The 18,886-nt window shown below is 33.5% G+C and overlaps 2 protein-coding genes across 3 annotated transcripts in view; both read right to left on the minus strand.

Moving 5' to 3' along the window:
* The window catches only part of LOC123532122 (uncharacterized), a 49,460-nt gene extending 42,670 nt beyond the window's left edge, over positions 1 to 6,790 (minus strand). The window contains exon 1 of one of the 2 annotated variants that reach the window (XR_008366295.1): positions 6,295 to 6,520. The gene's annotated coding sequence lies outside the window, so the exon portion shown is untranslated. Of the gene's footprint in view, positions 1 to 6,294 lie in introns of both variants that reach the window. The other variant, XM_053518701.1, reaches the window with a different exon arrangement.
* An 8,866-nt stretch (positions 6,791 to 15,656) lies between these two features.
* On the minus strand, positions 15,657 to 16,700 carry LOC123530800 (uncharacterized). Its single transcript, XM_045311574.2, has one exon. The coding sequence runs from the start codon at positions 16,698 to 16,700 to the stop codon at positions 15,657 to 15,659; it is 1,044 nt and encodes a 347-aa protein (XP_045167509.2).
* Positions 16,701 to 18,886: the final 2,186 nt, after the last annotated feature.

Here is an 18,886-nt window from a genome sequence, read left to right on the forward strand (position 1 = left end):
ATGGGTACAAATGAAAAAAAAATATTGATTTCATATTTACTTTTGTGAACTTTTTTCAATGAAAAATACCCATAGTGAAGAATATTTTTTTAAATTTTGAAAAAACTCTTTCATAGATTTTTTTCTTTTTCTTCTTGTGTATAGATAATTGTATTGTGAGCATAAAAATGGCTAAAAATGTATGGGTCACCAGGCTAAATTTTATGTTAAGACCGCTAGAATACAACACCTGTTCGGACGGAAATGGTGCGAACCTGGCCAAATTGATTATATGTATGTCTGCTAAAAGTTAAAAAAAAGTTTTAAAAATTCTTAATTCTTTCTATAATTGAATACTAAATAATCTAAAAGGTGATATTGTCTTATCAGTACTAAGTCAATTATCTTACATTATATGAAACACACTGTCTTTGTACTAAAATGCGATGTGAAAACACAACCACAAAAATAGCAAGATACCTGTCAGGCATAATACTTGTCAATACAACATAAACCAGTATCAACATTTGATTACTGATATAACTTATCAAAAATGTTATTTCATTCAAAATTCCTCATATTTAAGATTGTCTGTAACATGTTTCAACAAATGTTGACTTCAGTTCAGTTTTCCATAGAAAGTGTCGGCTGCGCAGGAAGATGCGCATAAAAAACTATAGGAATTCCCTTTAATTGCATGAGAAGTTGTTGATTGACCGAATGAAATGTGTCAAAATTTCCCCCTAGTAGAATGAAATGTGTTAATAGTTGATTGGAGTGAGGAAATTATTTGTTTTAAAAAAGTTTAATAAAAAGTTTAATATTATTCAAGAGTTTGAAAATAAGCAGCATCAAATACGGACATTTAAATATTGTCCTACATAGCAGACTTACAAAAAAAAAAGAGAAATAAGAAAATCGATCATTTTTGAAGCAAAATGCTCTTAAAACAAACGAAATATACTTATTTGAAAGAAAAAACGACTTAATTTATCATATTTTGATTTTTTCCCTCAAAAATATGTTTAAAAAGGGGGGCCTAAAAAGGGGGGGGGGCGAAAAAGGGGGACGAAATGACCAATTTGAAATCGCCGACGGGGACGAGAAGACACCATATAGTGAGAGTTGCTGGGATTCGAGCAGAGTTTAAAACCTGATAACATCAAGGTTAGTGATTATGACATATCTCTGTAACTTGTATTACATCGAAATTGATTCCCTAATACTATGACTCATCTATATAATATAATTTATCCGGCGCGGCTTCCGCTCAAATCATAGCTGTGAAAAAGTTGAAAACTACAAGTTTGTAGTTATAAACTGACAGTACATAAGACTAAGACAATGCATTCATACAAAATGCGTAGTCGGAACAAGTTCACTACATTTTTATGCCAACACTTTCGTAAATCTGGCCATACATTTGATCAGGTAACAATGCAACCAGTAGAGCAAATCGTATATGATACTAATTCCACATCTAGTTTTAAAATTAAAGCCAGACATGTAGCAAAATTCAAATGGATTAAAAATTTACAGTCACCGGTAGACATTCAATGCTTTCTCGTCTTTCATCTTTATCTGTACAGTCTCTTAAAAAGCTGGACGAGGAAGCGGACCAGTATGTTATTCAAACAGATCCGTTTTACACTGTATCATATCTTATTCAAAGTTACACACAACATGTTCTCCGTCCACATATTGACATCCAATCTGACCATGAGAGACATTTTCTTAAAATATATTTCATGAACAAAGGTATTGAATTCATCGATGTACCTAGTATATTTCGGGATAACCGTGTCATTGATTCTGTGCCTAAATATTTCAGAAACTCCGAAGTTCCTATTATCTGTTATAAATATAAAACACCTGTAAGAAATGTTATTTTCAATTACAATAAAATTGTTTCCGACTTAGATGTTCAAACAAATACTCCTTCTTACTGCGAATGTAAAAACTCAAAATTTTGCTATTCAGAAGCAGGTCATGTCATCACTGGTAATTTTGATATTATTGAAGACAAACGTATTCGTAATTTATTTTTTAAAGGACCTAAATATAGAATTTCTTCAACTATTGATTTTAATACTTGTCGTGGTCACATTGCAGAATCCATTGAAACCTTCTGTGTTAAATGGTGTCGTCGTGAGAACGCTGACGTCTTGGAAACTAAATATTTTTAACATTGTTGATTCTCGAATAAAATTTTATCAAACTAATGTACACCTACTTCCACCAAAACCCAAGTTTACTTTAAGACAATTGAAAAAGGAAATCCAAGAATTTCATTCTAAGTATGTCTTAGTTCCAGCAGACAATATTATCATCATTTGACACCTGCATTATATTAATGTTTTACAAAACGAACTAAATAGCACTAAAACTTATACATTGAGTCCTTCTGTTGAAAACAAATTGGTTACTGATCACATCACTGAAGTTTCTAATTTAAAAGTTCGTATAGACGATCAACAAATTAAACTACCGACCATGTACTGGATTTCTAAATTGCATAAACAACCATATAAAGCTCGCTTTATCGCTAATTCAAGCTCTTGTACAACTACAAATATTTCAAAACTATTAACATCATGTCTAACTGCTGTAAAAGCCCACGTGGAAAGATACTGCGATAAAGTATACGAAAACTCTGGTAAACACTTATTTTGGCCGATTATAAATTCTGGCGAAATCCTGGATTGAGTTGAAAATTAATAATTACAAGGTATCTACAGCCAGTACATACGATTTTTCTACTTTGTATACCACTTTACCACATAACTTAATAAATGACAAATTAACTGTCCTGATTCAAAAGACTTTTGCCAGAGAGAATGCTACATTTATCGCTTGCAATTTTGATAAAGCTTTTTTTACTAGCAATATTATTAAACATTATACTATGTGGACCTGTGACGAAGTTTGTAAAGCCCTTTCCTTTTTATTGAACAACATTTACATCAGGTTTGGGAATGCAGTTTTTAGACAAGTTGTTGGTATTCCCATGGGAACAAATTGTGCACCCCTTGTCGCAGATTTGTTTTTATATTGTTATGAAAGAGACTTTATGTTAAGCCTTTCTCCAGATACGCAAGCAGATATTATAACTGCATTTAATAATACATCACGCTATCTGGATGATATTCTTAATATGGATAATCCGTTTTTTGGTCATTTGGTGGGTACTATTTATCCTAGGGAGCTTCAGTTAATTAAAACTAACAATTCGGACACTGATGCTTCATTTTTAGATTTACATCTCTCTATTTATGACAATATTATACATACCAAAATTTATGACAAGAGGGATGATTTTAATTTTAATATTGTAAATTTTCCCCATTTGGATGGGGATGTACCTCATTCATCAATGTCCGTTCACAATTTTAAAATTTAAAGTTACAGTATTCACCTAAGTCCATTTTAAAGGTACTGTAACAGTATATACTCGTCTATGTCCGTCCATAAGTTTAAATTTATAGTTACAGTATCTATCTATGTAAAATCCATTGTTATATGTTTTTGTAGTTGTTAATGTTGTTTTTATTAAGAAAGACAAACAAACATAAATGGCTGTGACAATCGGCGATTACTGCACCTGCCCGTATATACAAACTACAAGCACTGTTGTCGTCCGTTTTATGTATTTCTGCAATATATTAAATTTAGACAAAACAAAAGAAAAAGATTAACCACTTTCCCCACAAACATAAAATGTATATATCACCAATACCAATACCCGCTTGTGAATTTCTTGTATATATGTTTTGCGCACATGTTATTGCAAAATGTTGATTTGTAATCTGTGCTTCTTCAATAAAATTCTGTTCTGTTCTGTTCTGTTCAATTTTCAGATTCATTTTATGATTTACTTTACAAAACCAATAAACTACCCAATCAAGTACCGATCAAGCTATCAATGAAGCATGCACAGATAAACTTTTACCTGTGACATGCCTGGGGCTAATTTCCACTACTGGACACAGTTTTATGGCTCTTTAGCCTGTGTATTGCTGTTGTGCTGGTGTATAAATTTGTTAATTGAGGGGCCCATAGTAATAAAAATCGTAACTAGCCAGCCAGCTGGGGGGGGGGGGGTGCCCGGGCCCCCCTGGCCCCCCCCCCCCACCTGGACACGTGCCTGCATGATTTGACTATTCTTGTTCATCTTTCCTTGTTTATTATTTTGTATTCTAAGAGATTTTGTAAATGAATCCAGTATTCTCGTAATGTATTCAACGAGTGGCATTATTAATTGTACATTATTTAAAATACAGGCGTGTAGGAAGGCCTAAAGAAAAGAGGATTCACCAAAAAGGTGAGGGGTATGGGGACCGCTTAGGTCCCCATCGAGTCCAGGGCAGAGCCCCCGGCGAAAAAATCGTTTGCTGAAAATTATATAATATTTCAAGCTCTTACTGTTGATATTACCGATTAAAATTTTACAATTTATGGTAGCTCTAATTGAAGAAACCTTATAAACCAATACAAATTTTAAGCCATATATAACCCAATTTCAGACCATGATTTTAAAAATTAGGAGACAAAAGCTCGCACCCACTTTACATTTCGGCAAACTTTAATTTTAGAACAGAATTTTAAAGATATTTTGGTACAAATAAAAGTCAGAAATCCGAGTCTTTGTGTTTCCATTTTTCGGCAAAGGCCGATTCTGATTTTATCAAAATTTACCAATTTTATCGAATTTTACTCAATTTTAGCAAATTTTAAACAGTGTAATCTTTAATCTAAATAGAACTAATATAATTGGCCTCAAAATAACTTTTTGAAGGAAACAATTAAGAACATTACAAAATAAACATTAAAAGTTAGGCCAACATTCTTTTGTGTATGTGTTAGGGACCTATGGTGGCATACAAGCGCACAGTCCGGGACACCGGCAACCGTAGGCAAGTCCAGTAGTGAAGATGTACACACCGCAAAATTTAGGCGTTACTTACACAGTGATAATGTATTCATTATTTAATATTATCACCTGAAACTTTCAGCACCGCTAGAAAATTTAAGGCAATTTTGATAAGATAATAGCAGAATGTTAAGCAAAAATAAATAGAAACAACCGATTTTTTTTTATAAAATTACCTGTAAAATTTCATACAGCGCGATCGTAAATAGCTATTTCGTTTTTATAGTAAATAAATGTAATTAACATTTGGGCAGAAGATACCAAAAACAGAATAGAAAAATCTTTAATAGCGAACAGTGTTGTCAAACAAATTTCTGTTAAAATACCTATAGCTGCATCGTGCGTGTAAAGTTTATAGCGGATTTTAATAAGTTTTAAATAAATCTTTGTTCTTAATTTTATTATGTTGTTTTTAATGATAAAAAGTAGAGTTATAGGCAGTCTATGACCGTGACAGTTGTCCCCTTGGATGTATTGTGTATAAGTCAAGAAGGGAAACCGCTGGAATCCTTGAGGATGAATTCGTCTGAGACAACCGAGGCACTTGCCTCGGTCAATTTTTCTGCCTCCTCTGCCTCGGTCGATTTTTTCTGCCTCAGTTGCCTCGGTGGACTTTTTTCAAGGCGACTATTTTTGGCAACCAAGTTTTGTTTTGCCTTAGCTGTATGAATTACCAGCCGTTCTTCAAGAATCTGATCTCGGTTTGGAAAGTATTATTCGAATAGATGTGTTATAAAAACTATGGAACAAACTATAGCATATATCTACGACGCCACAACTGTGTGACGTATGTGAAATATTTCAGTATCGTACTACGGTTATTCAAAGTGCGCATTTCAGATTAGTGTTTTCAATATTCCCCAGGCTCATCATCATCCGAAAATACCAGCCTGTAGATGTCTCCCCGGATGCGTAGCGTGGCACACTCGCTCTGCTCATTGCGCTAAGTAACATTTGCAATCAAAGCCTAAAAATGGGGGATAAAAGATCGAAAGAAGCAATGATAAGATCATGCAAGGGTATGAAGCTAGTGCCAGTGTTTGCGCATATATTAGTAAACTGTATTTTTGTAGATTTGTAAATTTCAGAAGTAAATACAGGGCTGTAGCTTGACTACTTTGTTTGATCTTAAATACCACATACCTCAATCTGCTCCCCTCAATAAAAACTGTTACAAGTCATTGCGTAAATTATTGCATCTATTTCGGACTCCTACTTACGAGGACATGTTAAAAAAAATAAGATCTCGATTTTTCAGTCGTTCAGTTGAAATGTTCCACTTTTTAATGTTATTTATAAGCTAGTTCAGTGAGTGATAAAACATTCGGTTTAATATGCATATCTGAAACTACGGGATACGGTCAAAATAAATGTTTTATATTTACCTTATGCAGATTTTGGTACTCCTAATCCTGTAGCTTAGTAAATATTACACAATTGCGATTCATATAATAATTTCTATTGTAGTCGCGCACTTTAATTTCACTGTAAATGTTCACTGTGCTCAAATGTAGATGATACCATACTGGTTTATGTCCACTATTGCAAAAAGTGGATGACAGATAAACATAATTTGATATCCTTTCATGATCCTTTCATCATTCAGACACGTCAATGAAGAAATTTCAGTAATCTTCAAAAGATTTATCAGATATAATGGCGGTCAAAATGTAAAAATGACAGTATATCATATCAGATACATTTGTATCATAATCGAAACGTTGCGGCTAAATGCAAAAAAATGTTTTTACAATACAATGGATAAATTGCTTTTAAATGTAAATATCGAAATGAATGCTGCAAACTACGTATGTTGCGTTTCAGTTGCTTGGATCACATTACTATGTTATATGCACATAAGCTGCAGCGTCATTGCATTTGTAAAACAAAATGAGAAAAAAAGCTGTTGACAGCTGCTTTCTAATGATATTAAGAGACAGAAACTTCTTGCTGCTTGTTTATACTTACCATTCCTTCAAAACTGTACGAGTATTTTATAATAAAAAAAATGTTATGATACTAAAATAGTCCTTTATTAATACCTGTAGGTGGCCGCTACGGCAGGATGTAATGTATACATCTATCGCAGTTTAACATTAAATGCGTGACGAAAAGTCTCTGAATCCTTATTTCATCTTACACCTCATCTCTTCAGCCTTTAAATTTTATTGATTGGTTTTCTTTTCTTTTATATTTTATTGTCGAAAAATGACGATGTGTCTGTGCGTATGTTAGTATGTTGAGTTACGTGCCTGCCATGTGCATTATAGATCTACTCCGGTCATACTGACCAGTCGCTTTCAGAAGAAGCTACAAGTTCTACTTCTTTTCCCAGAATCTTCACCCATGGGGAGAATCAACTGACCTGCACTCCCTTTTTCACATCCTCCCGCTGAATAACTGGTTGCGCTTCGCCTTGACCCCCTATATATGTAATAAAATAGGCGTGTTAAAACGTACCAAATAGTTATTACCAAACATTTACAAGGATTGCATTTTTCATTCGTGTAACATTCGGATCCCGAATTGAAATTTGCGCACTTCGCATCGTCATTTCGTACTTGGGCACTTACAACCGGAACAAAAAAAAATCCACAAGAAAAGTTTACATCCTACGTTTTCTGGCGATTTTATGTTTACTTTCCTACAATATAAATTCAATTTTTTTCCAACCCTAATCTGATTTCAAAGCATGATTTAGATTCAAAATAAACTGACGAATTTGTTGGTGTCGAAAGCAAAATCACTTGAAACTTAATTATTTATCACTTTAGTTTATATCATATGTATTTCATTTTATCAAAATATCATTGATGGGACAACTGTGCGGTTTATTTTCACTAATTTTGAAGAATATGAAGCGCTAAGTTGCTGTTGATGAAACTTCATTTATGCTGTAATCATCAATTAATATCTATTTGAATGTTCTTTTTCAACCTAATGAGGTTTAATTCTAAGTAAACGTCACAAATAATGTATTGATGATTTGATACGCATTTTGCACTTATCCCTGTTATGAGTTATAATGATATCCACCTTGTCATTGTATGAAAGAAGAACTTTTTTAGAGAATGCTTATGTCCTTTTCAGCATGAGAGCAACATTAGACGAAACTTAATAGGGAAAATGGTTTGAACATTTTTACATTTAATTTTACTCGAATAAGCGTCATCAAGAAGAATATTCTTCATACACCTCCCAAAAAGTAGGTCTTGTGACCTCCATCGCAAGAGAGACACATTACAAACGAACCACAAATCGGTATAAGTACTCGGGGTAGATCGCGGAGTAAACGGGTAATGTTTTTCCTTTTAATTATAACAACAGCGCAACAAAGTGTGTTTTATCAAATATCCTACTTTTCTTGGGGGATCCCCCACAAACCCTCCTATGGGAGAGAGTGTGGGACACAACCTCCCTAACTATTACCCCTCTGACTGTCGTCGCTTTGCCTTACCACTCAAATTTACCCAACAACCATGAACAAATGTGCGTACTCAGTTGCCTCGGTAAAATTTAGTCTCGCTACGGCCAAGGACATGTTCTAAAACTAACACCTATATATATAGTACACTAATTACTTAATTGGAACACATCCAGTCTAGATCTAGGATAAAGATGTAAAAAAATAAATAAAAAAATAAAAAATGAATGGCAAAATTATGTGGATTCACGGGCGTACTGGCGTATAGGTAGCTACGCGCCTGAAATGCACACACTGTATTGAGTTTGTAAATATCCATCCTAAAGTACATCATAAAGTACATCATTTTACTTCCTTTAACTGGAGAATAATTAGAAAATATTGTAATACGCTTCACGAAACTTATTTAGCTGTTTTCAGGATATAGCAAAATAACATGTTTGAAGATCTATTAAATATTTTATGTATAAATCATACATAAAGACATACAAACAACAGCATTTATAGTTATACTCTGCTTTCTTTAACTGGTATCATTACATTATTTCATCAAATATATATGAATGACTTAACAATTATTTACCCATTTTAAATTTGAAATGCCCTGTTCACTTTTGTATTCTGTTAGTGCGTGAAATAATGTTTAATATTTATGAAAGGCAACATATAGGTCCGGGTGTTTAGAATTTGTAATATTTGATATGTATATATCGATGTCATACACAGTTCACATATCTTACTTTTAGCAATTGAAATAAGTTCTTATCAGAAATTCTTACCATTTTCATTTTTAAAAGAAATGTGTCACCATATATTAACTATTCATGCATTTCATGCTTAAGAATAAGTTTTTTATATATATATATGCATTAACCAATTGTTTTGTAGTAAAAATATTTTTATAAATCATTTCTATTGTAGATAAAACTTTGTTTCAATTTATTACTCTTGTTAATAATATTTTATTATCATACTAAAATGGAAAATAAAACTGTTTTTAAAAAGAAAAATGTATATCTGTTTTTACTTATGTATATAAAACAAATAATTTTCTATTGCAAACTCATATAAGATAAATGTGTTCTTCTTATCATAAGCAATCTAAAGATCATTATCTAATCATGCTTACTATCATGCTGGTTTTTCTCTGCCACAGAGCGAGATGCATGTAATTATAATTATCTATTAATGATGCATGCCCTTGAGGTTACCTGGCTCAAAAAGAGCGATATTTCGGGCAAATTCGTAGCATAGTATATGCCAAACAGCAGGTTTATCGATATTTTAGTGTAAAGGGAAACAACTACAACGGCGCACAAGGCAAAAAATCAATACCGACAAGAGTTGCGGTTCTCGTATATTTCACGCTCAAAGTTGGGGATGAATGTCCAACTTCAATCTCCAGGATAAAAAAAAACAAAGATAAGTATCAAACAGGGAATGCCACGCACCAAAAACGCAGCCTCCCCAAAACGAAACCCACAGCACACAAACGTGCACACCACAAACACACACGCACGCACACACGCACAAAGTCAACACATGACGACAAAACGAACAAACAAAGGAACACAGTGGGGCACCGCCTTGGAACGGTCAGGTGTATTGCTTTCTCAGTAAATTGTTTTCCAGTATATCCAAATATTTCTCATAACAAAATTCTAGTTAGAATTTTCTATAGTATTCCAATTTTGATACATTTTGAATCGACGCTTTCCAGTTTTGTATAAACTGATCGCGTAACAGTTGTTTAAACATATCATAATAGTTACAAATAGAATCAAAATTCAACAAGACCACTAAAGCCTAAACTGTCTAACAAAGATTTAATTTTATGAGACCATGAATTAACATTTGACTAATTGCATTGTTCAACAAATAATCTATACATATAGGTTGAAGGTCAGTAATTCAAATCCTTCTTTGCTTCATATAAAAAACGACAACTTCAGGTCGTCTTTACGTATCTTTATAGAACATCACTTTTTCCTACACCTATTTTTCATGAAAGTTTTATCATAAATTAACAAAAAAATATAAAGAAAATAGGGGGTTGAATAGTTCCTAGTGAAATGCCAGTCAGTTGTGGTCTGCTTTCCTAAAAATGGCGTATATTTGCTCTTGTCCGCACAATAAACACCTACTTCCGGTTTCGATCTGCAAAACTTGCCATGTGGGGTGTATGGACATGAAAACCGTCTCATTTCATGCAGAATGTATTCTAGTAGTGAAAAAAAGTGTGATTAAAGCACTCGTTCTACACGAATTTGCGCAAAAATAATTGGAAAATTAGGATCTATTTACTATGGACTTCTTTCGACCACCACGGAAGCACATTTTCGACCGAATTACTGACCTTATTCCTACAGGCATATCTTGGTTTTTTATTATTTTTATACACTTTCTTGATAACAATAGATTTTGAATAGGGTTTGAATACGCACACCCAAGACCCATACAACAGAATAGGTGCAACCATTGTATCAACAAGAGCTGTCGGAGGACAGCAACGCCCGACTATTCATCAGCCTTGTCAATTGAATAAATACAAAAGTCGAAAAGGGGGCATAATTTAAAAAAAAAAATGCAAAGTAGAGTTCTGAGACCTACACAGTGCATGTCAGATTATGACAGTGAACAAGTGTGTCAAGTTTCAATCTATTCACAATAGTGGGTACTGAGATACCAGCTTACATACAAAACCTGAACCAAAAATTTCTAAGTCGAAAAAGGAGCATCATTTTGTAAAAAAGCAAAATAGAGTTATGAAACCTCTGCAATATAACTCAGTTGGTCACAGTGAATAAGTGTTTGAAGTTTTAATCCATTCCCACAATTGGTTACTGAGATACCAGCTTACATACAAAAACTTAACCAAATCGGGACGCGGATGCGGACGCCGACGGCGACGCACGGGCGAGTCCAATAGTTTACCAATTCTTTGAATAGTCGAACTAAAAAGCGATAATTTCGTTCTAACATCATCGAAGGTAGAGAAAAAAAGTATGCAAAACATGCAAAATGAGATGAGTATTTAATTCACCGGAACCGCGTTTGGAATTAACATTGTGTCCTTTACTGCTTACAACTTTAATATCATAAATAGCTTAATTTGTAGCCGGAATTCAACATCCTGTTGCGGATTAGGTGGATCAAATAATAACTACTGTCTCTATCTTGCAACTTCAAATGGTGCTGCAGCGACTATGCAAAATTTTAATTCAATGATTAACGGTAGCTTTATTCAATGTTTTAATGTCTTTTCTTATGTCAGATATTCGGGTTATCGCTAAATTTAAGATTTATGATTTGCTGGAGTTGAGTCTTCTCCAGAGAAAATGCACAATCATTTCGTGTTTTAAACTTAACTTTTATGATATAGTCCTAAGTTTCTTGTTCAAGTCACAACCGACAATTGCATATAATAAAACTGTAAGTGTCCTCTTAAGCATGTTAAGTACAGTTCTACAGGCAATTGAAACTGCCACAGAATGTAATATGAAATAAAACAAATAGTTGAATAATGTCAGAAGTACTTAAAACAAGAACAATACACGTTTATTACGTAATAAGGATTAGGAAAGTATTGACAAGTTTTTGATAGAGCTTTACCTGTGATTTATGTTAACAGATGAAGAGCTGCATGACTAAGCTAAAATACTACAACAAAGTCATACTTGTCTTTTCTCAGAACGAGGTAAACCAATTCAAAAGTAAACTAATACATATCATAATAGATATAAGCCTGTATGATCAACTATATTGATCATAGAAAAAGGTGTTGTCTCAACGCTATATTCGAAGTTTTTTTAAAGATATCCAATGGCCATCTTTCAATAAAATACTTTACCTTTAGATATTTACTGAAATGTATAAAATCCTCACTAAATATATTTAACTTTACTAAATATATAAATGATGTTTGCATTTAGATCTACATTCATAATTTAAATGTCATGCAGTAACACTTGATTGCTAAAAACAGCAATGTATAGTGTAACACTGTAATGTATGACCGCGACGACAATGTGTCATCTTAAATCCGTATAAAAGGTAACGAAATACTTATGAATTTTCACTATATACATACACCGTAAATATGATTTCCAAATTCATTGGCCTACTTTCTATAATTTGTTCCTTGCCGATCGAATGGAAGCTGGAGCAGCAACAACATGAAGCCATGACTAAAGTGCTTTAAACAAGAGCACTATGTCCATAGCAGCGAAGAAGTAAACCAAGAAAACGAACGGTCACAAACAAGAATCATCCACTCGGCATACAATCAGTGGGTGACTATAATAATAAAGAAAATGGAGAAACAATTCATGAGGCGCTGCTTTGACAGTGTCGTCAAACTTTGTCACAAAACCGCAATTGTAGCATATATTGAACAACGGACTTGAGCGGTACAGCTCACAAATACACCGGCCATTTTAGGGGCAGTCTATATGTTTAAAATAAAAATAGTTTTATGTTGTCTTAATGCAACTAGGTAAGATTGTAGAACATCCTGGAAGAGCAATTGCTAAAACTTGAAGCTTAAACATCACCTAGGGCACCAGTTATTTATCATAACATGACATGGGTACTAGAGGCATCATCTTATACCACTCATTCATGTTCTTACATTCAGTAGTTCACAAACAGAAGATCTATCTAAAATATATGTTGAAGTTTTGTCTGAATAGGGATAATATACAAACACATGATTAGTAAACATACTTCGTTAAATTGTAACTTGCCTCTGCTTTCATTTTCTAATAAATACTCAATGTCAAGATTGAAAATATTTCGTTGAAAAGAAAATGAAAGCTTTCATTTAATTTTTTTTTACATTGAGTAGTTTGCTGTAGTTTCAATGTATTTAAAAGAGATTAAATAATATATCACACAGGTAGGGGATCGGACATTTTATATCTAAATCAACTTTGGCCCGAGAGCTTTATTTAATGTCTTTATCATTTCAAGTATTTCCTTTTTTGTTTACACAAGACTTTCTTATAGATCAAAGCATGTATCCAGTACTTTCCCATAGTTCTATAGGCATTTCACCACCTGCACATGCATAAGAACTTGAGCCGTGAGTGACTCGGCAAATTTCAGCCTTTAGAAGAAAATAGTTGCAACATTAGAATTCATTTTAGTCATATAAGTGTTTTAGAGAAAAATCGGAACAATAAAATCTGTTTTCTTAAATGGCAAATAAAAGCAATGAGACGTTGTCTTAGATTTATTTACATACATGTAATAAGGCAAAGACAATGATATGTATGTAATTAAAGATCAAACGGACAAAGAGTGAACACGTGTTTGGTCGATACAGATAAACTTCTTAAAGGTCATACTGACTTTTCTTTTCTCAGAACAAAATGAATAACATTTCCAAGAATAAATCCATGACTTCAACCCTTCAGGTAAAGACCTGCATTCCTTTTCCCGTAATAGCGTTTCTCTTGTTGCTCTGCAAAAGGCATTGCCTATAAGCTTTGGATTTTTATCTGTTTTCGCGAGCGGTTACCAATACTTATGTTAAAGAATCACCTCTATTTACACAGTTCTACAACTTTGTGAGTTTGCCACTGGCCATTTTGTTACATGGGTGGTCCTCTTTAAAGTTTTTACAAACTGAGTTAATATCTGCAAAACTCTGATTGCTATGACAACAAAAATATATAAATTTATTTCCCTGAACCACAATTGCTGGAGCTAAATAGGATTTTAGTATTTAGCGTTATCTAATTTCGAACATATCATAAACCAACAAAGCTGATGTTTAGAGATTTGGTGTGTTGCATCATCTAATAGGCTGGTATCAGGCTTTAACAAATAATGATCCTTGGGTTAAAAGTGCTTCTACCCCTACCACAGTTTTCATAAACTCATACATAGGAACATTTTTAAAACCTTTCTCTTTGAAACCACAAGAGCACATGAGCTTAGATATTTGGTATGCAGCATCATTTAATATACCCAAATCAAAAATATTATAAAGCATGGCGCTTCTATACAGAAACAAACTAATACCAGAAGAACAGTTAAGCTAATAAGGCAGATAGAGCGTCAGAAACCTCAAATTTTGAAAAAGGGTAAAATGTGTGTACTATAAATACAGACGGTAACAATAGTTTCAGGCTGAGGCGAAGAAATGTGAATTGCTGCGAAATTATATTTGTCTTAATTTTTGCTGACCTGTGTTATCTCTGTTACGTGATAAACTTGAGACCGGTAAGCCTTTGCAAAAATATCAATAACCATATCGAGCTTATTTTGAAAAAAAGAAAACACAAGAAAAGGAGACAGGTTGGTATAAATAATAACTGGCAAACAACTCGGCTTGTTCTCTTTAGGACATGCCTACTGACCTCCCCTTATGAATGATTGAAGATACTCGAATAGTGTTTAATGTATTAAGCTGTTCTTTGGTAATCAACCGGTAACCAACGTATGAAACATTAAGTGTTATTGGTCATTGATTATCGATAATACAGATACTTTGATTGGATACACGTTATCCACATATTAGGAACCGCGAATTTCAGCGTCACTTAGTTTTTCGTTATGTCACGTCGTTATTTGAATACTAATTACTATATTCTGGAATTGCGACTCATCAAATTTGTAGTGTTCAAGTAAAAAGAGTTTCAAATTGGCACTCTGTCTGCAATATTTTACCACCCATTACATTTGTCGCGTGATCGAGGTACTCTTTATTTGGAAACTTTCTAAGGTATGTTCTTTATAAAGTTTGTTGTAAATGCTTCAGTTAAATTCATAAATACACATAACAGCGACCTTAACCAATCGGCCACGGAGGCCCCTTGAAGGTAAAGGAGAAATTATATTTGCACTAAGAATTATACTTTGTATTAAGAAAATGGAACTCTTAACCACTTAATTTGCATGCCTATAAAGGACAATGTAGATCTGATGTGTTGGGCTCAAAATGGATGTATCTTTATTGAAAAACAATCCCAATCTGTAAACCTGAAATTTTTTATATGAAATTGCTGCGGATTCAGTATTTCAATATAAGCCACTGTGTCCTATTTTATGATCTGTTAAGCTACCTGAATTAACATTTCGCCAGAATTTATCAAAATCAATTCAAATGCTTAAATGATACGGAGAATACAAATAATTGACGGACGGACGTAAAAAGAGTAACGAATTGACGGAGACGGACAATATTCCTATACCCACTTCTACTAGGCGTTTGAAGATACAAGACTTCATTGAAGCTGACACTTATACTAATCTTTTACAAACAACTCGATTATTTCAAACATAAATATCTTTATCATATTTTTGCAACTTTTCGATTTAAATGATATCTCGATATTTGCTTGGAATAAATCTGTGTGCATAGATAGGCGTTGAAATCCAGTTAGTTGCTATCCACTTTGTCCCTTTGGTTACCTCACAACCTCCATGATAAGAACGTTTTTCTACAAAAGATATATAACCTTTTTTATCTACCAAATGGTTGTACCACATTATTGCCTTTCCCTTTTTAGGCTTGATTACAACTGCGGCATCATGGCAATCTGATGTAAGATTACGCCAGTTTGTGTTCTCTTTTGATACCATTTCCCCGTATGAAAGATCTGCCAACGGAAATGCTGTTTCACCTCCCTCCTCAACGTCATTGAGGTAATATAAAACTGTCACGTACCTACATATTCTACAGCATTCTATAAAGTCACCTTTGACTCCTTTAGAATCATGACACTCTTTCTGAAAACAGCAAGGAATTTCTCTGCTAGCCTCGTTCGAGTCTAGGTGTGCATGATAATGCCCGCCTGGTTCGTACATTCCGATAGCTAGATTTTCGCTCCACTGCACAACTTGCTTTGGCATTCCTATCAACTTGGACACTTTATCGTGCAATCGGCTCATAAACTCTTCACCAACGTTTTCTAACTTTAAGGATGAGGAAAAACTTTTTCGATGTGAGCCGAAACGTTTCCCAGAGTCTTTTTCAGTTTTGGATCCGAACACAGAACTCACGTTTAAGCCCTTTTCACGGGTTTTTTCAATAATATAATCACAATCTTCATCCGATATAAAGTCTGGTATTTCAAATAAGGGTGGACGCACTGCTCTTGTAATCAGCTTGGTCGTTTTTCCTTCCTCAAGCTCAATATACTGAACATCACCGACGTTACCCGGATCTATTCTATGAACGGGTGTGTATTCATAAACGGCTTTGTCGTCCTTATATACAGTTTCTTCTTCAGCAAGTTGCATCTCCTTTAACACATTTTGAAAAAGTTCCTTATTCGGATCATCGTCGGCAAATAATTCGGACGCCATATCTTTAGCGGCGTTTACTATTTCGTCCAATGATTCTTCTTTAAACGTCATATCTTCTGTTTTTTGATGTTCTGAAACTTCTGGTTTTTTAATATCTTTAACTAAATTTTCTGTTAAACTATCCACAGTGTTTATTACTGAATCATAAAGTATTGAAAACCAGGATTGTTGCTGTTGTATATCGTCACTTTTAACGAAGAAATTTTCGTGTTCATAATTTTCACTTATTAACTGGTCGTGTTGGTAACACGCGTCCGATTCTACAATTTCACTTGTCTCACAGTTTGATTGGTCCAGTGTTCTGCAACCGTCGATAATTAAGATGAACAAAACAAAGAGAAAGATGTTGAATCTGTAGCTCATCATCTGAAGAATGAAAACAATATGTTTTACAGACTGCATGTAAGTGTTTCACATTGCTACACAAAGTTTTGCAAAATGTTGTCACCTATATACATGTACCGGTATAATATTATAGAACGTCTATCAAAGTTTATTTGATTCAATAATAAAGAACTTGGAATGAAATGCAGAACTTAGTTGATACGGATAGCACAGGCTATTTTCTCAAACTCGTAATCTCGCATGAATGAGATGTGGAGACTGATGTCTTAATTCGTAGAACATCTTAATTAGTGTAAAAAATAGAAATTTTGTGTAAGAAATAGAATCCGATATACTATTTTCGTGCTGATTATACATGTAAAATGGAGCAACCGTCTGACCATTTATGATAAAATTAAGCAAATCCTCATATCATAAAATAACATTTGAACGAACTTTCTAAACGTTTAAAACATGTTCAAGTTACTATTTTCGTGAAATTAAATCGACAACGGGCCGCATACTAGCTTTTTTTTACAAAGCTAAGCTTGATAAAGTGTGCTTTCATCTGATTTTATCAACATTGTATCTCGCTAGTATAAAACGTTATAGTAATAAAACAATATATTACCGCAATATAATGCTTGCCAAGTCCTATTATATTTTGAAATCATGTAATAGATACATACATATAAGCTACTGCTTGGTATAATGCAATATATGTGTATAAGTTACAAACATACAATCACACATTGTCCGGTATGATATACGGAAGTAATTTCTAAATTTTCATGACCATCGTCTGTCAATCAATTCCCCAAGGGTAAATGATTTTAAATAAATCTTAAGGAACAGGTCGGTTAAGTTTTAAACATATTTTTATCTTTATTTAAGTTTCATTATTACAATACATATGTAACGTTTACAAATCATATAAACTGCGGTTTATTGCTGCATTATAAAGGACTAATATTTATTAAATATGCAAAAATAACAGAAAGTAGCAGCTGCTAATTTTGCAACTTAAACTTTTTTAGGCAAATAAAGAAAATGGTGACAAAAAAGATATACAGTATTGACAATAAGCGAGTATGGTAACAGAGCTTCTTTCACAAACCAACAACTGATTTGATGCCGAGTTTTAGGGCAAAACTGACAATGTACACTGACGAAATCATTAAGCACAGTCAAACATGCACTAAAGACCACGTCCGAATAAGGATCACTACTTTAAAGCAGCATGCTTCCAGATTTGGCTAAAAAATAATCTTTCTTTCAAATTGAAGTTTTGGTCATATTATGGACATTAGAATATGATGTTTGTTTCTAAAATATTTTAAAAATTCCAAATCAAGAAAAGAAGATGACCGCGGCGGGAATCGAACACCGGACCGCCAAAGCAATAAAGACATTTTCCCGTCGTCGTAACCAATAGCGCTATAGCTGAAGTAATGAATAATGACTTCAAAATATAGATATTTATAATCGAGACAGTTTACCTGAGGTAAAAGCGTGACAAACGCTGTAAAAAGTATTAAAACAGCAAATTATCATGTGTTTCCGTAACATAAAGTTTGTCAGTAATTTAGTTTTAAGGCCTTCTTAAGAAATATAGCATTTACTTCAAGATATCTAAACAAAAAAAAATTTTGTTGTTGTTGTCGAACGATCTGGCATGCCGCTTTAAAACCTGATTATAAAGGTCACTTTTTATACCCGTTCATCCATAAACAGAGTAAATTTATCTGTGAAAAAGATCGCTGTTTTTCATTTTCAAGGATAGTTTTTTACAGAAGGTTTAATAGTACACTTTTTGCCTGATTTCTGTGATAGGTTTGGACGAACGGGATTTTAACGAATATGTGCAGAAACTCGCTGATTAGGTTATTAAGCAAGTGTTAGAAATATATGAA

This window comes from Mercenaria mercenaria, chromosome 11 (assembly GCF_021730395.1).
Source record: "Mercenaria mercenaria strain notata chromosome 11, MADL_Memer_1, whole genome shotgun sequence".
Classification (NCBI taxonomy): Eukaryota; Metazoa; Mollusca; class Bivalvia; order Venerida; family Veneridae; genus Mercenaria; species Mercenaria mercenaria.